At 41.0% G+C, this 23,998-nt stretch overlaps 2 protein-coding genes across 2 annotated transcripts in view; one reads left to right on the top strand and one right to left on the bottom strand.

The window, feature by feature from the left end:
• The window catches only part of TTI1 (TELO2 interacting protein 1), a 51,041-nt gene extending 44,128 nt beyond the window's left edge, over positions 1–6,913 (bottom strand). The window contains exon 1 of the mRNA XM_008017810.3: positions 6,844–6,913. The gene's annotated coding sequence lies outside the window, so the exon portion shown is untranslated. The remainder of the gene's footprint in view (positions 1–6,843) is intronic.
• Positions 6,914–6,992: 79 nt separating this feature from the next.
• The window catches only part of RPRD1B (regulation of nuclear pre-mRNA domain containing 1B), a 57,768-nt gene continuing 40,762 nt past the window's right edge, over positions 6,993–23,998 (top strand). Inside the window, exons 1-3 of the mRNA XM_008017842.3 lie at positions 6,993–7,538; positions 13,844–13,973; positions 21,447–21,580. Coding sequence (XP_008016033.1) covers positions 7,388–7,538; positions 13,844–13,973; positions 21,447–21,580 — 415 coding nt within the window. The 5' untranslated portion in view covers positions 6,993–7,387. The remainder of the gene's footprint in view (positions 7,539–13,843; positions 13,974–21,446; positions 21,581–23,998) is intronic.

The following is a 23,998-nucleotide window of genomic DNA, read 5'->3' as shown; positions in this document are numbered from 1 at the left end:
AAACAAAGAGAATTTGTCACCAGTCAACTTACTGTAAAAGAATGGCTAAAGAAAGTTCTCTAAACAGAAAGAAAATAAGAAGAAAGAAAGAAAAAAAGAAGAAAAGCAATCCTGGAACATTAAGGAGGAAGAAAGGACATGGTATACAAAAATATGTGTAAATGCAATTTATAAGGGCTTTCCTTATCCTCTTGAGTTTTCAAAATCATGTTTGACAGTTGAAGCAAAAATTGTAATGCTGTCTGATGTGGTTCTAAATGTATGCAGAGAAAATGTTTCAGACATTTATATGATAAATGGGGAAAGTAAAGAGACATAAAAGGAAATAAAGTTTCTATACTTTGCTAGGTAAAGATAAGTTATGTACACACAATGTAACACCTAGAAGGACCACTAAAAGGGCTACATACAAAGAGATACACTCAAAAACATCACAGATAAATCACACGAATTCTAAAAAACGTTCAAGTAATCCACAGGAAGCCTAGAAAAAGAAAGCAGATAAATGAAAAAGAGAATAAACAGAAAAAAACAAAATATAGTCATCTCTCAGTATTCACCAGGGATTGGTTCCAAGACTCCCATGGATACCAAAATCAGAGGATGTTCAAGTCCCTTATAGAAAGTAGCATAGTATTTGCATATAACCATGCATATCCTCCCATATATTTTAAACCAACTCTAGATTACTTACAAAACCTAACACAATGTAAATGTTATGTGAACAGTTGTTATACTATATTGTTTTTAAATCTGTATCATTTTTATTGTTGTATTGTTATCTTTTTTTATTTTTTTCAAATACAGTTGACCCTTGAACAATGTGGGGGTTAGGAATGCAAACCCCCTCAAGCAGTCAAAAATCTCTATAAATTTTGACTCCCCAAAAACTTAACTATTGACAGCCTACTGTTGACTGGAAGCCTTACTGATAACATAAACAGTTGTTTAACATAATTTTATATACTGTATGTATTATATGCTGTGTTCTTACAATAAAACAAGCTAGAGAAAAGAAAATGTTATTAAGAAAATCACAGGCTGGGCCTGGTGGCTCACGCCTGCAATCCCAGCACTTTGGGAGGCTGAAGTGTGCAGATCACGTGAGGTCAAGAGTTCAAGACCAGCCTGGCCAACATGGTGAAACCCCATCTCTACAAAAATCCAAAAATTAGCCAGGCATGATGGCAGGTGCCTGTAGTCCCAGCTACTCAGGAAGCTGAGGCGGGAGAATCACTTGAACCCAGGAGGCAGAGGTTGCAGTGAGCCAAGATCGCACCACTGCATTCTAGCCTGGGTAACAGAGCAAGGCTCCATCTCAAAAAAAAAAAAAAAAAAAAAAAAAAAGAAAGAAAAGAAGATCACAATTACTATTCATTCAGTGGAAGTATATGGTCTTCATCCTTGTCTTCACCTTGAGTAGGCTGAGGAGGCCGAGGGCTGGCAGAAAGGAAAGAAAATCTGCATATAAATAGACCACCACAGTTCAAATCTATGTTGTTCAAGGGTCTACTGTGTTTACAACCCACAGTTGACAGAATCCACAGAAGCGGAACCCATGAATACAGAGGGTCAACTATAATTGTATTACATATAAAAGGTCTAAATACATCAGTTAAAAGACTGAGATTGTCAGAGTGGATTTAAAAACATGATCCGACTATATGCTGTCTATAAGAAACTCACTATGCAGAAAGATAGAGGCAGGTTGAAAATCAAAGGATGGAAAAAGATATTATCATGCAAACATTAATCAAAGGAAAGTAAGATTAGCTATATTAGTATCAGATAAAGTAGACTTCAGAGCAAAAGAAGAAAAAAATTACCAGAGACAGAGTACAATGAATAACAGATATATCTACTAAGAACATATTGCAATCTTAAAATGTATATGCTGCAAAATGTGTGAAACAAAAATGGATAAAACTAAAAAGAGAAACACATAAATTCATAAGAATAGATGGTGGTGACTTCAATACTCCTCTCTCAACAATGGATAGAATAAACAGACCAAAAATCAGCAAGGATATGGAAAAACTTACCACCACCATCAACCAACAGGATCTATGACATTTATCGAACACTCTATCCTACAACAGCAGACTACACATTCTTTTGTTGTTGTTATTTGTTTTCTTAGACAGGGTCTCACTCTATTGTTCAGGCTGCAGTGCGGTGGCTCGATGATGGCTCACTGCAGCCTCAATTTCTCGAGCTCAAATAGTCCTCCCACCTCAGCGATTTTGAGTGTCTGGGACTCCAGGAACATGCCACTATGCCCAGCTAATTTTTGTATTTTTGTAAAGACCGAGTTTTGTCATGTTGTCCAGGCTGGTCTTGAACTCCCAGGCTCAAGGGATCCTCCTGCCTTGGCCTCCCAAAGTGTTAAGATTACAGGCATGAGCTACCATGCCTGGCCTACATTCTTTTCAAGTGCTCATAGAACATATATTAAGAGAGATGATTATCCTGCCATAAAACAAACCTCAACAAATTTAAAAGAGCTGAAACCATACAGAGTGACATTCCCCAGCCACAATGAAATCAAGCTTGAAATCACTTACAGAGAGATAACAGGAAAATCTCCAAATACTTGGAAACTAAACAACACGTTTCTAAATAATCCACGGAAGGGAAATTAGGAAAAAAAAAAACACATGGAAATGAATGAAAATGAAAATATAACACACCAAAATCTGTGGATACAGCTATAGCCATGCTGAGATGTAAATTAATAGCACTAAGTCATATATTAGAAAAGGGGAAAAGTGTCAAATAAAAAAGGTAAACTCCTACCATAAGAACGTAGACAAAGTAGAGCGAAATAAAGCAAGCAGAAAAAGGAAATAATAAAGAGCAGAAATTGACGAAACTGAAAACAGAAAACAGAGAAAGACAATGAAATAAATAACTGGTTCTTTGAAAAGGTCAATAAAATTGACAAACTTCTAGCAAGATTGACAAGCAAGTGAGTGAGCGAGAGAAAGAGAAAGAGAGAGAAGAGAGAAGAGAAGAGACACTGATATTGGAAATTACCAATATCAGTAATGAAACGGGATAGTACTACAGACCCTGCAGACATCAAAAGGGTAATGTGGGAATGCTATGGTTTGAATATCTGTCCCTTCCAAAACTCAAGTAGAAATTTAATTCCCAATGTATTGGGAGGTGGAGTCTTTATAAGCCCTCATAAATGGATTAATGGGTTATCATGGGAACAGGCGGCTTTATAAGAGGAAGAGAGACCTGAGCTACCACACTCAGCCCCCTGGCCCTGTGATATCCCGCACTGCCTTGGGACTCTGCAGAGTCCCCACCAGCAAGAAGGTTTTTTTACCCAATGTGGTCCCTTGACCTTGGATTTCTCAGCCTCCATAACTGTAAGAAATACATCCTTTTTCTTTATAAATTACCTAGTTTCAGGTATTCTGTTATAAGCAACAGAAAACAAAGACAGGGAATACCACAAATAGCTTTACCCATATAAATTTGACAACTTTGATGAAGTGGTTAATTCCACAAAAAACACAACCACAATATGAAAGAGATTATTTTAACAGCTTTATAACTTTTAAAGAAACTGAGTTTGTCACTTAAAAACTCCAGAAAAAAAAGAAAGAAGCAAAGGAAGGGAGGGAGGGAGGAAGAAGGAGGGAGGGATGGAGGGAAGCGGGGAGTGAAGGAGGGAATCTCCAAGCCAAGATGGTTTCACTGGAGAATTCCACCAAACATTTAACAAAGAATTCACACCAATTCTGCACATAATCTTCCAGAAAAAGAAACACTTTCCAATCCATTTTATGAAGCCAGCATTATCCTGATGCCAAACCAAAGGCAATACAAAAATTTAAATAATCTATAGACCAATTTCTCTCATGAATATAGATGCAAAAGTCCTAAACAAAATATTAGGAAATTCAGCAGTATATAGAATACACACAGATACACACAGACACACACAGACACACACACACACACACACACACACCCCTCATGATAAAGTGGGGTATATTTCAGAGATGAAAGGCTGGCTCAATATTTGAAAATCAGTTACAGTAGTTAATATTAACAAGCTATTAACAAGCTTAAGAAAAATCACATAATCTTATCCTCATCTTTCAGACCTCTGTATATTGAAGTGTCCTAGGACTCAGTCTCTTTTTACACCTTATTCCCTGTTACGACGCTCACATTTTTATCTCTAGCCCAGATCTCTCTTCCTTGAATTCTAGACCCATAAACCCAACTGCCCCTTAGACATCTATACTCAGATAGGCATTTCCAAATGGACATGTCCAAATACAAATGCTTGCTCTTACTCCCCAAACCAACTCTTCTGTAATTCAGTAAATGGAAGCTCTATTCTTACAGTTGCTTAGGCCAAAACCCTTGGAGCTATCTGAACTCTCATATATCTTTCACACCCCATATCCAATCTATCAGCAAATCCTGTTTCCTCTTCCTCTAAAATATCCCCAGAACTGTCCCTTTCTTACCACTTCCACGGATACAACCCTGGTTTGAGTTATCCTTTCACCGTTACTACAACAGCTGCCAGACTGGTTCTTCCTGCTTCTACCTTTGCACCCTTACTGTCTTATTTTCTACCTAATAGCCACAATGCTCCTTCTTTGTGCAAAACTGCCCAATGGACTTCATTTCATTCAGAGTAACATCTAAGTCTACATTATTGCCTACAAGTCCCCATGTGATGCAGTCCCTTTCTACTTTTCTGAGTTAATTTCCAGCCACCCTTCTGGTTCATATCACTCCAGCTTTATTGTCCTCTCTGCTGTTCCTCCAAAATGCCAAAAATGGTATAACCTTGGTTTTCCCTCTTCCTGGAACCATGGCATATGGCTTGTTCTCTGAAACGTCACCTTATCAATTAAGCCTTCTCTGAGAAGCATAAGTAAAAGACTGCCCACCTACACATATACATTCCTTATCCTCCTTACCTTCTTGATTTTTATTGAAGTTACTTACCACATTCTGACTTATTCTAAACTTGCATGTTTGGTTTTCTATCTTTCTCAGTAGAAGGTAAGTTCCCAAGGACATGGATTTTGTCTGTTAGCTTAGAAGAGTTCTTTGGACACAGGTGGTGAAAAATTATTTGCTGAATGAATGAATAAACCATTGGTTCAGGAATCAAGAATTTGGGATCAGATATAAGATAAACCTAAGTTGACTCCTGCCTCTGCTATTTCCTAGCTATGTCCAAGTACATAGGGTACTTAACCATGCTTTATGTTTTCTCATCTATCAAATAGTGATTGTAATAATAATCTCAACTCCTAAGACTGATGTAAGAATTAAATTTAAAAAGTATGTAATTTGCTTAACAGACAGTAACTTGATATAAAAGCGCTCAGCATATGACACTGTTACTTAATATGGAAAAAAGACCTAAATTTTGACACAAAAGCCCTCAGTTATGACTAGATACTCACTGTATGATTTTAGATTATTCACCTCTTTTACACTAACTCACTTGATAAATAGGAACTGCAGCCAAAAAGATGGCTAAGTTGCAGCCCCTTCCCTCAAATCTTAGTAAAGTGATCTTGGGTAAGTCACTTAACCTCTCTGAGCCTAACCTCTCTTTACCTCTCCTAAGCTGTCAAAAGGGGGATAATATAATACCTCATAGCTTTGTTGTGAGGATTAAATGAGTTACTGTGTGGGAACCGTGTCTAGCACCTTGTAACCTCTCACTGTGTTAGCTATGATTATGATTCTAGTCCGGAGGAGGGGTAAAAGCAAGTAAGCAAAGAACTGCAATACAGTGCAATAAGAGCAAAAGCAGGCATCAATTAGAAGAACGTCTCCTAAACTAGAGTCTGCCCACAACTAGGAAGTTATACCACGATCACGAAATTTTAAAACTCTCTTACGTCTATAACTTAACTCCCTACCATCACGCCCGTGGCAGTAAGAAAGGTATTTCTCTGCTGCTTTGATAACTGGGATTTAAACACTCAAAAAAAAAAAAAAAAAAAAAGGGTCAGGGTTGAGAGTCTCACAGAGTGTTTTGTTTTGTTTCAGACAAGAGTCTTGCTCCGTCGCCCAGGCTGGAGTATAGTGGCACGACCACAGCTCACTGTAACCTCTAACTCCTGGGCTCAAGGGATCCTCTCGCGTAGCTGGAACTACAGGTGAGCGTCACCATGCCTGGCTAATTTTCGCTATGTTACCCAGGATGGTCTTGAACTCCAGTCCTCAAGCTATCCTCTCGCCTTGGCCTCCCAAAGGGTTGGGATTACAAGCAAGAGCCATTGCTCCAGGCCTCAAATAGCGTGTCTTAACATGAGGTCAGCAGACACATTGGGAAGGGTAAGTTAGTTCCCTCCACCTTTTCCCTAAAGTTAACACCTCACTTAAGTTCGAAAAAGTCAACTGGATCCCCAGAAGGCAAAAGCAGCATGTAATAACACCCTGAGAACCCACTTAAGAGCTGAGAGCCCAAATGTGTTTCATGACGGCGCTGTTACAGACTAAAAGGTCAGAATCGGACATTAAAGGGTGCTCCGGCAGGCTGAGTAGGAGCTCACCAGGTGAGAAAGGGGATGTCACTTTCGGAGAGAGAACGAGCGCCAGGGCCTGGAGGCGTGAAAAGGACACGTGGGTGGCTTGGAAGAACCAAAACTAAGTGTTTTTGGGGACAGCCAGAGAGCCGAACACGTATGGAGGAAAGGTGCGGCCTGGGGCCCGCCAGATTAGAAAGGAAACCCCCCTCCCATACCCAGATCATGATCTCTTAGCCTCAATGTCCCCTCAGGATACCCCTCTACAGGGTCCCTGCTGTTGGGCTCCCTCTGGTTCCCGCCACTCTTCCCTTACCTCGTCTTCCAGCCTTTCCCTCACTCTCCCGCCTCCTCTGCCTCGCCGGAAGTGACGCACTAAGTAGCGCGCCGTACCGCGCCAGAAAGGTTCCGAGGGAGCGGGAAAAAGGGTTCCGGCGAGATCCACTGCGCCGGCGTGCGGGCTTGAGCGGTCAAAGCCCTTTCCGGGGGCCCGGGGAACTACATTCCTTCCCTCGCTCTGTCTCCTTCGAAGTGGTCTGCGCGAGGTTCAGACAGGCCGTCGCCTTCAAAGGGACGGTTTTCTAGAGCTCCGACGCCTCTCGGTGCCCAGCTGCTCTGGCCCTTGCCCTTTGACCCCGCTCTCGCGGTAGGGTGAGAGGTCGGGTGGCCATCTTGTGGCGGCGGCGCGGGCGGCTGTTACTGCGGAGACCCATCCCCTCCCCCTCCTTGCACCCCTGGCCGTCTGTCAGTCGGTAAAAAGTCCCGCAGCCTGTCAGGTGAGGCCCCGGCCTCGTGCCGTCGCTCTTCCCGTCGCACTGGGCGGCCCAGGCCGCTCCCTGCCGGGCCTCACTGCCGCCACCATGTCCTCCTTCTCTGAGTCGGCGCTGGAGAAGAAGCTCTCGGAGCTGAGCAACTCTCAGCAGAGCGTGCAGACCCTGTCCCTTTGGCTCATCCACCACCGCAAGCACGCGGGACCCATCGTCTCCGTGTGGCACCGCGAGCTCCGCAAAGGTAAACACCAACTCCCCACCCCTTGGACGGTCCCCGGGTTGTCCTCTCGCCCACCCACACGTTAGGCCCTTCTAAGCCTCTTCATTGAGCCTTGCTTTCCAGGCCTGATCGAGCTTCTGAGATGGGAGACAAGGTTAGCCCCATTTCTCGAAGAAGGAAACTGAGGTCCGGGAAGGTTTAAGGTACTTGTCTGAGGTTCCACGGACTGGGACTCAGGTGTCCACACTTAGAGTTCATCAAGCCATTTTCCCTTCAGTTTCCGCCTGACATCTGTGGCTGTTATTATCTTGGCTGCATTCAGCGCCGCACTGGCCCTAGCATGTCAGGCCCAGTGCTGGGTATTTGGAGTAAAAGCCAGTGGGCTCCGGAGTTAGACTCCGCAGATCGAGTGCTGGCTGGCTCAGCGACTTGCCAGCTGAATAATAGTGGAAGAGTTTCTTCATCTCCCTGCGTCAGTTTTCTCATCTGTAAGAGGGAGGCAAGGATAGCTACCCCCTACAAAGCCTTTACTCCATACCAGTCACTATCCTAAGACCTTTGTATATATATCCTCACACTCAGTCCTTAGAACAGCCCTGTGAAGTAGATAGTCTCTCCCGTCTTAGGTTAAGGAGCCACCCGACCCAGACCTTACCTCTCCTCTCCTCTCATGCAGCTGTCATTGATTTCAGGGCCTGCTCAGGTTCTGACATTCATTGAACTCAGTCTGTTATGTGCCAGGCACTGGCTTGGACACTTACAGCGTGTTGCCTCTGCAACTGTCTAGAATTTAAGTCTTTGCCGCCTTACTGACCCCAGCAACTTAACCTGTCTGTCCCTTCATTGTCTTATATACAGAATGGATAATTGATACTTACTATGTCTTTATTACATGCGAAGTGCAGTACTGATATCTTTACATACATTGCCATCAAAAAAAATTATTGAAGCCCTATAAAGTAGGAACTTTGCAGAAGAGGAAAAATTGAGACTCATCTCGTGGTGAGAAGTAAACAGGATAATCCAAATGAACGTTTAGCACGGGGTCAGGCACATTGTAGGCATTCAACAGATTATGGTGAGATGAGACTTTTGATTACTCACTGTGAGGCATGGTCTTTGCCTTCAAGTTGCTTACAGTCTGGTGGGGAAAGATGGGCACCTGCACTCCCTGATGAGTTTCATAATGGAAGACTGAAGAAATGAAACTCCGAGCTGCTCCAGACACCCTATATGTGGTAGGCCTTTATAGCAAAGGAAGTGGCTTTACAAGTATTCTCTACTGTCGGTGAGTTGAGGACACCACAGATGTCCTGCTCTACAGGCGAGGAAACTGAAGTGGCTAAGTGGTATTTTCAAGGGTTTTGAACTGTTGAGGCTCAGACTACATCAGGCTGGCAAACATCAAAATCCATGATTTTTTTTAGGAGACCCAGTTCTAGCCCTTTAGCAGGGACCCTCCAAGTATTGCGTACTGTACTAAGATAGGGATCCCCGCAGCCTTTTGGGCAGTTGCGGGGAGAGGTAGAGCCTGGAGTTTATGGGGCCTTCTTCATGTACCCCAGTGTGCCATTCAGATATTATTTGTAGAGTCTGCTGAGATGTGAATTGCCACTGTATAGAATTCTATTGGGTGGGACCTCAAAAAGGCAGTTAAAGTCCATCTCAAGTGGATGTACGGGGTCTCGCTTTGTTGCCGGTGCTGGAGTGCAGTGGCACAATCTCGGCTCACTGCGAGCTCCGCCTCCCGGGTTCACGCCGTTCTCCTGCCTCAGCCTTCCGAGTAGCTGGGACTATAGGTGCCCGCCACCACGCCCGGCTAATTTTTTATATTTTTAGTAGACACGGGGTTTCACCGTGTTAGCCAGGATGGTCTCCATCTCCTGACCTCGTGATCCTCCTGCCTGGGCCTCCCAAAGTGCTGGTATTACAGGCGGGAGCCACCGCACGCAGCCAGGTGTCACTTCTTTTGTGACTCTTTCTTGATTCCTCACCTCACACTAGTTGAGTTACTGAAAAAAAGCAAATTAGAGAGTACATTTGTGTATGACGCTCCGTTATCCCTAATCTTATATGGTAGAGCCTTATGTTGCAAGTAGGCCAGTGTTATTATCCTCATTTTATAGATGAGACGATAAAGGTATAGAGAGATTAAGTGCCTTGTCCAGAGACATATAGCTAGGACATGAGCCCAGGGCTGCCTGATGCCAAAATGTGTTCTTTTTCAAGTATTCAGTGTCTCGGTGCATTTAATAAGTGAAGGTGGTCACCTGACTCCAACCAAACTGTAGTGCTTTCATTTTTTAGAAATGAAAGGCACCTAAAAAATTATTAGGTGCCTTCCACTCCGTCATACCAGGTTAGCATTTGATTTGTTCCTACTAGCTGTTCATTTGAACTGGTTACATCTTTGTCATTAGATTATGTTTTGAGGGAGAAACTAGACCTTCTTGTTTATTTGTAACACCACAAGATATAGCCTGGTGCCTGTTACATAGTTTAAAAATAGGAATTAAATCATGGTCTCTGATAGAATATTCATGGTTGGGTAAAGGATCTAAACAGCGCTATCCAATACAACTTTCTATGATAACAGCGTAAGGGATCTAAACAGTGCTATCTAATACAATCTTTTGTGATAATAGCAACGTTTTCTATCTGTGCCATCCAGCAGGTAGCCACTTGGCATATGTGGCTATGGAACACTTAAAATGTGTGACTAAGGAACTAAAGTTTTAAGTAGATAGAATTGAAAATTTAGTTACCAATTTTTACCAGCTACACTTCAGGTGTTCCAGTAGCCACACGTGGCTAGTGGCTAACCTACTGGACAGTGCAGAGTTAAAAAAAAATGCTCTTCCAAGCATCAAGATCTAGCTTCCAAATATCCATGCTGCTTTCTTGAACTGAAAATGCCCCCACACTAAAGGAAAAGGATACTGTGCCCTAATGTTCAGATTGATTAGCCCGTAGGTTCTATCTAGGGTGAAGTCATTTTTCCTAGCTGAGATGCTCACAGACTGTCTCTGAGTTGCCTTCAAAATATATGAGATTTACAAAAATTAACTTTTTTTCTTGCTTAAATACTTCTATTCCTGATGTGTTATCTTTCCATTTTCTAGGAATAATTCTTAATTTATCCCATTTGAGCTCCGTTCTAAGTAGAATGTCCCCCCTTCTTTATGGAATAGTTTTGGTGTAAAGTGCTCCTAAATGAGTATTTTTAATGGTGTTTTGTATCTTGGCCTGAGTATAGGTAAATGGGCTTTTATCCCAGAATTACTTTAAGACTTTCTCTAGATGCCAAAACCAGTCAACAAGTAAAAAGTTTTGATTAACCAGTTGTTTAAATTTTACTCAACAACTAGTTTGACCAGTTTGGAGTGGGCATGGGTAGTGGGTGAAAGGACCTGTTTCTGTCGTCTAGGAAATCTGAACAAGTGAGCTGTCCCCCAGGATTGGAATGGAGGGTGTGCATGTTGTGTGTATTGTGACTGTGTGCTCAGGAGCTCTAGGGTTTTGTCATATCACTTTGTCACACATGGTGCTTATGTTGACTGTTGAGGATGTTGAATATGGAGGGATACAGTTTATCCTAAATAAATCCCCATTGTTAAGTTGTGGGGTGATGAAAATTAATTGGCATTGTAAACAGTGAAAACCTTGGCTCTCAAGGCCCTTAGATACCTTGTTTGTCTACTGAAAAGTATATCAGGTCTTGAATGTCCGCATTGACATTTTACAATATGGATTCTAGGTTTTTTAACATAAAATGTATGGAATTTTAAAGCTCCTCTTAATGAAGTTTGCTTTGTTGAAGTTCTGTTTTGCTTTTGAATCTGCTAACTTGCATGGGATTACAGGTGTGGTAGTTTCACTTACATCAACTTTGCAGAGCAAGGTTTGCTTTAACAAAAAAGCGCGATTTGCCGTAATCATATCATACCTTTGTAGCAACAGTAGGTATTGTAACTACTGACACTTTTGTTCTGCTTTTGAATAATAATTAGAACAGTTGAAGAAAGCGCTAGGTTCCTAGTATTATCAGTTGGCCTTCTAAACTAGGCTATTACCAAAAGATTAAAACAATTCAGGGTATCCATATTTAATTTTATGAGCATTTAAGACATCAGTTTCATCAGTTTAAACTGTAATATGCCTTTAAAATCTTGTTTTTAACTTGGGTTATTCTCCTGTAACTACTTTTTTTTTCTTTTCTTTTTTTTTTTTTTTTTGAGATGGAGTCTCTTACTCTGTCGCCCAGGTGTACAGTGGCGCGATCTCGGCTCACTGCAATCTCTGCCTCCCGGGTTCAAGTGATTTGTCCAGCTCAGCCTCCCGAGTTGCTGAGTTTACAGGCACCTGGCACTACGCCTAGCTGATTTTTGTATATTTTTTTTTTGAAACGGAGTCTCACTCTGTCGCCCAGGCTGGAGTGCAGTGGCGTGATCTCGGCTCACTGCAAGCTCTGCCTCCCGGCTTCACGCCATTCTCCTGCCTCAGCCTCCTGAGTAGCTGGGACTACAGGTGGTCACCACCATGCCTGGCTAATTTTTTGTATTTTTAGTAGAGACAAAGTTTCACCCTGTTAGCCAGGATGGTCTCGATCTTCTGACCTCAGGTGATCCACCTGCCTCAGCCTCCCAAAGTGCTGGAATTACAGGCGTGAGCCACTGTGCCCAGCCTCCTGTAGCTATGTTTTAAAATGTCAGATCTTATGCCTGCTATGTCAGACATATACATGATTTGTACATTTCAAGAACTGGTTTCAGAGAGAAATAGAGCAAGGACTACTCAGGTGTGTTAAGGTTAATAAAGAGCTTGTGTTTTTCAGGTACTTTAGCACTGGAGAAAACTCTGTGTTTTGAAACATCTAATTATGTTCTTATTTATTTCTTTTAAAAGAAAACTGGGACCAAAAATCATAGTGATGTAACTTTATAGTTGAGAAATTATGTGCATAGAAGCCAGGAAATTCAGTAATGTTCCCCAAAGCAATTGTAACTCAGACTTGTTGCATGAGGTTTTTATGCTTTAACATATGATACATATAAAGTAATAGTGAATATAACCACATTTCACATAAATAAGAGAGAATTACGGTTTTTGTGAAAGCCCTAATTTTGCATATCTAGATTTCACATGTGTGTAAATTTTCATTAAGAATGTAGTGTTAATGTATACTTGTATTTGAGCTAATATCTATTGGTGCACCTAGAGATTCTTCTGTATTATTGATTATGGTTATTGGAGTATCAGAGAAATTCTCAGTTTAGGAGCAAAATTACAAGAAACCTTTTTTTTTTTTTTTTTTTTTTTTGAGATGGAGTTTCACTCTTGTTGCCCAGGCTGGTGTGCAATGGCATGATATAGGCTCACCACAACCTCTACCACCTGGATTCAGCGATTCTCCTGCCTCAGCCTCCTGAGTAGCTGGGATTACAGGCATGCGCCACCATGCCAGGCAAATTTTGTATTTTTAGTAGAGACGGGGTTTCTCCATGTTGGTCAGACTGGTCTCGAACTCCTGACCTCAGGTGATCCGTCCACCTCGGCCTCCAAAAGTGCTGAGATGACAGGCATGAGCCCCCACGCCCGGTGAAACCATTTGAAAATTGAAACCTAACTCAGTCTTTTTTTTTTTTTTTTTTTTTTTTTGAGACAGAGTCTTGCTCTGTAGCCCACGCTGGAGTGCAGTGGTGCAATCTCGGCTCACTGCAACCTCCACCTCCTGGATTCAAGTGATTCTCCTGCCTCAGCCTCCAGAGTAGCTGGGACTACAGGCACCCACCGCCACACCCAGCTAATTTTTGTATATTTAGTAGAGGTAGGGTTTCACCATGTTGGCCAGGCTGATCTCAAACTCCTGACCTCAAACAGTCCACCCACATTGTCCTCCCAAAGTGCTGAGATTACAGGCATGAGCCACCACATCTGGCCAACTCAGTCTTTCATTCTGGAATATTTGATAATTAAAAGTGAGTTAGAAATTGCTCATTTTTGCAATAAATAAGAGCCTTAGTTTTAACATTAATATTGACTGCTTAACCTTTAGGAATTCTCTTTGGATTATCTTAATTTTTACTATCAATTAATTACCCTGGTTTAAACAACAGAAATGAAGATGGCCCATTGTTTTTCTTTTTCTTTTCCAAAACGGTATTCCCAAACCTATTCCTTAGGTTGTCTTTTTAAACATATCTACTTGACCCCCCCAGGTAGAAAATACTTGTCTTAATGGTTTTTTTAGGAGCAGCCGAGCAAAAGAATTGTGAATTGAGAATTTCTTTGGTGTAAGTTAAATTCTTTTCTTTTCTTTTTTTCAGCCAAATCAAATAGAAAGCTTACTTTTCTGTATTTAGCGAATGATGTCATCCAGAACAGTAAAAGGAAAGGACCTGAATTCACTAGAGAATTTGAATCTGTCCTTGTGGATGCTTTTTCTCATGTTGCCAGGTATGTTGTCTGTTTTTGGATTTGTTTTTAAATTCATTACCTTTTCCACCTTTTTGTTTTTTTTTTCTGTGATAGCCTTTGTAAATTGACAGCTTCCTACTTTACAGAGAGTTGTGGAGGCCAAATTGTGGTTTTATGTTTTGTTGAGCCCTCAAGAACTATCGAGACATGTAAACACTCTGATACATTTAAGAGATTCAGCCTGGCATATCTTTTCTTCTAGATATATTCATTTTCATTTTTTGAATTTATTTCTTGGTTATGATATTTTCCTTGGTTTGGTTGAGTTGTCTCATTAGCTTATGATTAAAAAACATAGCTAACTAGTAAGGGAACCTTTTAGTAATATAATAGCAAGTGATTAATTGCCAAATGCCTTCCTTTTTATTTCTGGATTTCTAGATGTCTAGTTTACTAAAAATAGTAGTCATTACTGTAACTGCAATAATAGTAATTATTAGTGTGGAAAGTATGTGTTTGATCTGGCTATTTTGTATTAAGCCTGATGCTATTGTGTTTTATGGTGGAGAGGAGTGGCACACACATAACTAATACCATAGAAAGCATACATTGGATTAAAAGTCTTATAAATTACTTCATATGAAAACAAAAGCTTTCTATAGGCTCAAATTAGATGCCCAGGAAAAGCAAAGAAAAGCTATCATTCATTAGAATATTATGTTTATAGGTAAATATATAAACAGATATTTGCAAAAGGAGTTGGGAAACATGAATGGGGAGACTAGTAGGTTAAACATAAATCATTATTAGGTCTAAAATATAGTGAAAGGCCTTAAATGAGAAATGAAGTCCTGCTTTCCTTACAGGATTTGAAAAGTTTGAAGGAATAAAATTAGAAATCCAAGAGAAAGAAATGACACCTAGCTTTGTAGAGATGAAAAAGATGGTTTTTGTTGGTCAGCTACATAACTGGCTCACCTTTTGATCACCATGGACACTGAAGTAGGAAAATGTGTTATTAACTTGAAAAAAATACTGCATCTTCATAACAGAGTAAGCTTAGAACAGACTACTAGAGGAGCTATCTGAAATAGACAGATTTTCTTGCTTTGATGAGATTTAATTCACAGTTTCTTAGAAATTGATGGTAACTCTGCCTCAGACACTATGTGAGTGACCTGGGATGTGTTACTTAACTTTTGAACCCAAATTTCCTAACTGGCTAAAGGGGGAGGGTACCACTTATCTCCTAAGAGTTGTTGGGAGGGTAAAGACAGACAATATGTTTAAAAGTACGTAATACAATGCCTGTTCCACATTCTTTGCTCATTCATTAGATCATATATTTTTTCCTATATTCCAGGCACCTAGTAAAGTGTCTGGCACAGAGCCACTTAGTTATATAGCTTGAAGGAATACCATTTATATAGCCTCCACGTAAATGGTGTCCCAGGAGCTGGGCAACAGTATGGTCTGCCCTGACACAGAGTAGGCGTTCAGTAAATATTTGTTAAATGGGTTGATTAATGTTAACTCATTATGGAAGAGGTTTGGTCTAGGGAATTGGCTGGAATGATTTCTTGTAGCGATAGTAAACATAACAATTTTATTTATAAATTTCAGCGTGAGCAGCATAGTGAGACCCTGTGTCTACAAAAAACTTTTTAAAAATTAGCCAGGCATGGTGGTATGCACCTGTAGTCCTAGCTAGTTGGGAGGCTGAGGCAGGAGGATTGCTTGAGTTCAGGAGTTCAAAGCTGTAGTGAGCTATAATTATACCACTGCACTCCAGGTTTGGTAACAGAGCAAGACCCTGTCTCTAAATTACAAACAGACAAACAAACAATCTGTAATCTTTAGCTGTTCTGAAACCAAAAAGTAAATAGAAAGGGATGGAAAAGGGGGTGGGCAATACCAGGGTTAAAAATTCCTTTTCACTTGGGAACACCTTAAAAACTAGCCAGGTTTTAGGTGTCTTGGCAGATTCAGTGGCAGTGCGGGGAAGATAAACCTGGTCCTTCTGAATAAAATAGCCCAAATTCCTTTCTGTTTGCTTTCTTCTGGTTCTTTTAAGATCCTGCTTGGATATTATATTCAGGATACCCATGTTTCCAATCTCCTTTCTTATACCCCATTATTAGGACAGAAAGTCCAACATCTCTGCCTCAACCGTGATGCAGCTTGTCCACAGTAGGAGTAGCCTAATTAATATATACTTTCTGTATGCTTTTTTTTGTGGCCAGTTGATGAACAAAGATAGTTGACCCGTCACTATTGACTAAATTGATGAGGGATATCTTTATGATAAAAGATACCTCCATCCCCAACAAATAGTAAAAAAAAACTCTCAAGTCTGACAAAGCTGCCAAGTTGATAGGATAGATTTGATTTGAATAGCAATTTAATTAACCAGACTGCAAACTCTTTTTCATGCAAGTGCCTTGTTTTCTTCCCACTGAGGAGACAGCTGTCCATGTCATTTTTCATTCAATATGTATTGGAGTGCCTTCTATATGCCAAGTACAAATCCAGACACTGGGGGAGCAGCAATGAACAAGGCAGGCGAAGACAAGTAAATGAGCAAGACACTTTCAGACCAGGATAATACAGACATAGTAAAATGGAGTGATGTTCCAGAGTAGGATCTCTCGCTGGCAGTGTGGTTCAGGAAGGCCTCTAAGGAAATGACATTTGAGGTAATCGTGTGAAGCAGGAGCAGCTATTAAGAAAAACTTAAGGCAGAAATAATCTTGGCCTTCTAAGAGAAACAGAATGAAGGCTGGTGTGGTTAGAACATAGTGTGCAAAGGAAAAGTGGCATCCAGATGAGGTCTGAGAGGTGGACAGGCACCAGTCACGTACACCCTGTAAGACTTGGGAGTTAGGATTTTTTTCTGATGGGATGTCATTGAAGAGTTTTAAGCAGGAGAATGATATATTCCAACATACATTTTTAAAAGATCCCTTTTTAAAAGTGGCTTAGTGTGGAGGGATGGATTGTAAAGGCCAAGGGAGGGGCGGGGACGTGAGTTTGGAGGATATTGCTGTGGTGCAGGCTAGCGGTGACATTGGCTAGGACCCAGAAGCAATGGGAAGATACTAATAGCTTCCATTTATTGAATGCTTCATTCGTGGGAGGATCCCCACCTCTCCAGTGTGAAACTGATAGGATTTATAGGTGTTGAGTGGGAGCTGGTAGTGAAAAGAGAAATCGAAGACGATTTCTAGCTTTTGACATAAGTGAATGACTGATGGTGCCCTTTACTGAAGTGAAGATTGGGGAAAAGATTTGGTGGAGGAAATCACGAGTTTTGTTTTGATCAGGCCGAGTGTGAGATGGCTAGTGAATATTCCAAGGAGTGATGCCAGATACGTAGGTGGATAAAATAGTCTGAAGCTCAGTAGAGAATTGATTTCTGGAGACATAAATTTGGGAGTTACCCACATGATGTTTATTGTTGTGGGCCCCAAGACCACTCCCAGGTTTGGTGATTCCTTAGAAGGTCTCACAGGACTCATCATGTAGTCATAGTCATGGCAGTGATTCATTACAGCTAAAGGATCCAAAGCAGCAGCAGCAGAGGGTGATGTGCATGCAGTGCCTGCAGCAGACTGGAGCACTCTAGGTGTAAGCTTCTGAGTCCCCTCTCAGTGCGATTACACAAACACACTTAATTCCTCCAGCACTGAGTTGTGATGTGTATGCCGTGTAACCTACCAGGAAAGCTCATTAAAGACTCCGTGCCCAGAGTTTTTATCGGATTGGTCATGTAGACACCCTCTGCCAAAATTCTAGGCTCCCAGAAATAAATCAGGTGTTCATTAAGAACTGTATTGCTTGCACAAACAATTTAGGCCCAGTAAACCACCCTTACCAGTTAGGAAATGGTAGGGACGCTCTGAAATCCCAAGTTCCCAGACGCTAGCCAAACACTTCCCTAAGGGTGGCAGTCTGCCCTTCTATGTTAACTCTTTTCTGAACCAGCTTTACATGAGGTACTGTTGGAAGTGTAGGGAATACTTAGAATTCCTGCCCTTAGTAGGCCTACCATAGGCCTGCTGTGCATGGGATAAGACAGAGTTGTACAAATTACTGTGTTTGTACTGAAAAAGTGCCGTAGAACTGTAGAGGAAGAAAAGGCCCCCAAGGCTGGCTTAGCAGGGCCTCAGGTGTCCGGCTGACACGTCAAGCAGCAATTCTGTTTGTGTGTGTCATATGCATTTTTCACTCTCAAAGGTCAGTTTTGCTATCTATATTGAAAAATGAAGGGATTGAATTTGTAATTAATCAGAATTAAAATACTAAGTGTTCAGTGTAATAAGTTGTGTATGTAATTATTTGCCATCTTCCACTTTATTCATAGATTGATGGCAAAGATGGTTTAGTCTTTTTTTCCATTTAAAGATTTCTCAGTTTAGATTGGAGTTGTTGTATACTGTATACAGTATACTAAAAATACTGCTCTTTCTGTTATAAAATGGCTTTATTACCTTGGTTGTGTCTGATTCCAGATGCCAAAGTGACTTCCATTTCACTGGAGCTACTTCCTTCAAAACCTAATCAGTAGAAAGATTTCTTGAATATTTTATTTATAACTTTGAAACTTATCTAGCAAAACCTTGATTTGCCACAATGCTCAAGGACATATCTGTCCTGGTTAGTTACATTCGCTAATTAAACTGGAACCCCCCTTTTGGCCTTTAGTAGTAAAAGCCTTTTGAAAATGTTTTGCATTTATAACAGGTTTGAACATCATTTTCCATTGTGCCTGAAACTGTACACAAAACCTGTCTTAGCCTGAATGGAGTCCCAAGTATCCCCAGGAATGGTGGATGGTGTGTGTGTGTTGTGATACCCACCTATTTTTTAACTAAATCCTTGATAAGAATTTATTCTCATGATAATGGTTTCTCCTTGTTTTAAGTGAATAGAGAATCTGCAGCAAACAGATTGTATGTTAAAAGTACCAGCTAGTTCGTTAACTAAGTTCTGATTAGTTGCAATTTGGTTTTATTAATTATAATGACTTTATTTTTCTAAGCTATACATTTGATCACATCAGGGACCTCCCGTTGCCTGCAGGCCACATGCTTTAATGTGGCATTCGGGGCTTCCAGATTCTTCTGCCGTTTCCCCACATTCCCCCATATACTTCAGCTACCTGAATTACTCCTTTCCCTTTGCCTTGTTCGATTTGGCGGTTCTATTTGAAGAAGAGATAGCATGAGCAAAGGCACATACATGCACATGAGAGAACAAATTCTGAGTAGCAAATACATACGGGTGGGTGTTGCTGTAATGCAAAGTTCCAGGTTGGGTAGGGAAAGGAGACTAAACAGGTCTGAGGGGTTGCTGAGTCGAGCCCTAGAGGTCAGGACCCAGGCCTTCTTATTCTTTGTATTCTGTAAACCTTCATTGATGGAGCCGAGGAATGCTTAGTTGATTTCTGACATGACCTTGATACAGTAAGATGATTGTTGAAAGTTGAGTAACTGTATAACTTACTGAAACCCATATACATTTTTTTGAAAAATATTACAATTTAACAGATATTTATTGTGCTTGTTCAAGGGCATATAGCAATGGGAGAGAATGACAAATCTCCACCCCTGTGGAAATTACATTCAAATGGAAAGCATGTAAACAAAAAGTAAACTATTGAATATACAACATACCAGAAAAGTTGTATGGAAAAAAATTGAGTAGGGGCAGGGAGTGTCATTTTCAACGTGGAGATTAGGGAATGACATGCCAAAGGTGGTGTGACTAAATATCCGCCTGAAGGAGTAGAGGGATGGAGCTTTGTGGCCACATGGGGAATGTAGTTTCAGGCAAAGCAAACTTTTCTAGTGCTAAGGCTCTGAGGCCATGCTAGGGTAGCTGTTGAGGCAGGAGGTTACAGGATGGGAGTGGGGAAGAGTGGGTAGGAGATGAGGCCAGGGAAATAACAGCTGGGTTGGGAAAGGCCTTGGAGTCTTTATAAGGACTTTTATTCTGAGGGATACTGGGAAGAAATGTTGGCAATTTTAAACAAAGGAGTGACGTGGTCTGCCTTAGTACAGCAGCTAAAATGATATTTTGAAAATTCGAGAGTAGATTGTAAGAGGACAAGGGTGGAAGCGGGGAGACCAGTAATGAGGCTACTGTAGTAGTCCAGGCAAGAGATGATAGTGCCTTGGGCCAGATTGATAGCAGAGGAAAAGATGAGAAGTAACTCATTTCTGGATATATTTTGAAGGTGGAGTAAAAGTGTTTTATCACAGATATCAAGTAATTGGGTCATATTTTTAAGCTTTTTAAACTTAGTAGTAGAAATGTTTTCCTCTTTTTTTTACCAGACCCTCACTTCTGACTTTAAAACGTTTAACAAAAAAAGAATTAATTGTTATGTACCCTGATTGAGTCCTTGAATCAATCAATCAATTACAGGTAATCAGTGAAATTGACTACCTGTAATTCATAAGAAAGATGCTCTGACTGGGTGAGGCTGAAACCTCCGTTCGCCTTGAGTTTACTAAAGTGTTGTCACGGTTGGGTGTGAATAGAGTTCCCATTTCAGTTGAATTTGGCATGGTTTCTTCTTGAAGTTCCTACTAAAAGCCATTTAACTGAGATACTAAGATGTCGAGGTATCCCTTCTTGTTTAAAGTCATTCAATATAACATCGTTGCTATTTAAACCCCCTCACAAAACAGAACAATTCACGGTAACAGTGGGTGGTGACTGAATTCCCTTTGCTTTCAGAAAGTCTAACCCAATCTTCTGTTTGCTGTCTGACATTTTATTGTAGGCAATTGGTTCTCAGTGAGTGCTAGTTATAGTCCTTTATGTCCTGTTTCAGGAGTTAACATGTCAAGGGAAAACATTTTACTTCTAACTCATATCCTTTGATATAAATTATGAAGGACTGCATTATTAAGTGTGTCCTGAGATTATCAGATACCTTTGTGTGAACCTGGACTATGGACTTAGCCCACAATTAAAATAATTATGAAGTGGTTAGAACTGGAATGAGTCTTAACATATACATGTATATGATTGTGTTTGTACATGTAGAGGTGTTGGTGTGTTAGAATTGATGGGTTGTGGTGAATTTATTTCCTGTTTTAAACATCTGGTTTTTTAAAATCAGTTTTCTATCTGTAAGAGTTCTGATCCACTTTTAATTTCCAGCAGAATGTCTGGCAGCACATTTTAATTAACGTTGTCTTTAAAAAGCAAGCTATCACAATTGATAAGATGGAGTTTTGATAATTTTCTGTCTAAAAATTGGCCATTGACTTTTGGTCCTATTTGATTTCGATTATGGCATGATCCCTCCCACTACAGGAAGAATGTAGTTTGTGGTCAGGTTTTGGGTATCCAAGTATTAGAATATGTACCTTATTCTTTTGCTTTTAAATGTGTAAATCATTTAGTCAGTTGTTGATTTTTTTTTTTTTTTAAGTAGATCTGTCCTAATTAAAAACAAAATCTTAAGCTTATATATATCTTTTCATCTTTTCTGGGCAGAGAGGCAGATGAAGGCTGTAAAAAACCTTTAGAAAGATTGCTGAACATCTGGCAAGAACGAAGTGTGTATGGCGGCGAGTTCATACAGCAGCTGAAGCTGTCTATGGAGGACTCCAAGAGCCCTCCCCCCAAAGGTAGAAACATCACCACATGTTTACAGCTCTTGGTCTTTGCCTACTTTCGAATCAAATATGAAAAGCTGCAGTGGGGTTTGCTGTGAACCACCAGCGATTTTATGATTCTTCAGAGAGATGATCATGAACGATGGTGAGAATTTATGTAGTGCTCACAGCGTGTAAGCCTGGTTCTAGTATTCATGCTGTTCATCCTCTCACACCCTGACTTTTGCTCTCTGTTCTCCTTGGCTTGCTTCTGTCTTTCAGAGACTTTCCTTGCACGGGGAAAGGAACAATGAAGTTATTCAGAGTTGTGGTGAACTAGAAAGTAGCCTGGACTAAGATTTTGTCCTTGCTCTGCCATTAACTACAATAGGACCTTGGATAAGTTTCTTAGCTTTTTAAGAACTTGGTTTAATTAAGTGTAGATGTGCGTTTGAAACATATCCTTATGATTGTCAGCATGGTGTCTGTCTAAAATTGATTGTTTGTTTTGGAGACAGAGTCTCACCCTGTCATCCAGGCTGGAGTGCGGTGGTATGATCTTGGCTCACTGCAACATCTGCTTCCTGGGTTCAAGCCATTCTCCTGCCTCAGCCTCCCGTGTAGCTGAGATTCAGGCACCCGCCACAACACCCAGCTAGTTTTTGTATTTTTAGTAGAGATGGGGTTTCACCATGTTTGCCAGGCTGGTCTCAAATTCCTGGTCTCAAGTGATCTGCCCGCCTCGGCCTCCCAAAGTGCTGGATTACAGGTGTGAGTCACCGCACCCGGCTGAAAATTGATTTTGATCTTTATTGAACCCAGGGTGTCTTTAGGAAGTGCATCTGTGTGTGAATTTTGCAAAGCCCTTAATAAGAGCTTATATTCTTTTTTCTTTTTTCTTTTTTTTGCTCTGTCGCCCAGGCTGGAGTGCAGTGGCGTGGTCTTGGCTCACTGCATCCTCCACCTCCCGGATTCAAGCAGTTCTTTGCCTCAGCCTGCTGAGTAGCTGGGATTACAGGCACCTGCCCCCATGCCCAGCTAATTTTTGTATTTTTGATGGAGACAGGCTTTCACCATCTTGGCCAGGCTGGTCTTGAACTCCTGACCTCGTGATCCATCTGCCTCGGCCTTCCAAAGTGCTGGGATTATAGGCATGAGCCACCGCACCCGGCCTATTTTTTTCTTTAAAGAGTAAGATCACGTGGTGTTTAGTTGCTTGGCTTCTGGTAAGTTGTGGTTTAATTCTAGTTGGCATGACATGTTTCTAAGCTATAGGTCTGGTCTGCCTGCATACATACTTGTTTCCTGGAGGATCAAGTCCAAGTACTGATAGTGTTGAAGATCCTTTCTATCTGAACTAGCCTGTTTTTCCAGATTCTTCTCCTGCCGCTTCCTCACTTACACTGTATTCTTTGGCCAAACTGAATTGTCGACAGTTTCCCCTCTGGATGCTCTGTTGGCACTGCTTCCTTTGCATCTGCTGTTACCTCTGCTTGATGTCCTTCTACTGCTTTCACTGTGTGGTGAACTCATTCTCCAAGAATGCAACTCTCATTCTGACATCTTCCTTGGCTTGTCAGGGCTCATGTGGTCATTCCCTCCTTGTTCTCTGGTACTTTGTACATGGATCTGCTATAGAACCTAGTCACGATTAGCATGTGTGACAGTATCCTTCACTGAGCAACCATTTTGTGTACCCTTGGTGATCCTTTCCAGGTCTGAAATTATTTGCATTTTACTGTGGGTAACTTTCCTGTGAAACCAAAGGTTAGAGGCTTTCTGTGAATGACATAAGTGCTTTCAGACTGCAGGTCATTGTTGTTTTACTTGGTGTTGCTAGAAGATAATTTTAGGATCACTCAGGTGGTAGGTAGCTTCTGAAAAGCAAGATGCTTCCTGCTTTGGATTCTGGTGTTTGTATTGTGTCCTTTGGAGGTCTTCAGTACAGCTTTGGGGAATTGCTCAGCATTCTTTACTCTGCCTTAGAGTTCATTGGTAAACAGTGCTGATTTTTAAAAACACCTTTGGGCAAGTAGGAGAGCCTTGAAAGAGGATGTTTGAAGCTAATGTTGAATTTCAATTTAATGTACATTTGCTGGACACACACTTTGAGTAAACAGCTATACTAGATGCTATAGGAAAGAGGGAGAGAAGAGTGAGGAATAGTTTTGCATTCTGGGAATGTGTGGAATTTGTGGCAGTGATAGTATTGGAAATAGCTTCATTGGATTTCTGATTTTTTTTTGAGAGTCTAGACAGACATTAACAATAACAGAGGCAGTTTCCTCTAGGTAGAGGATAATGCTGATCTAAAGATAATTTCTCTTTCTCTATTCTATAAAGATGAAAACACATATCAAAAGATTTCAGCATGTGTGTTAGTCCCAGCTGACTCACTCTGTCTTCACTCTCTTCTCTGGACCTGAGTTATCAGAATATTTTACCAGAGTC

The sequence above is a fragment of the Chlorocebus sabaeus genome, chromosome 2 (genome assembly GCF_047675955.1).
Source record: "Chlorocebus sabaeus isolate Y175 chromosome 2, mChlSab1.0.hap1, whole genome shotgun sequence".
Classification (NCBI taxonomy): domain Eukaryota; kingdom Metazoa; phylum Chordata; class Mammalia; order Primates; family Cercopithecidae; genus Chlorocebus; species Chlorocebus sabaeus.
Note: the sequence above shows the minus strand (reverse complement) of the source record. Positions and strands in the feature narration are given on the sequence as shown.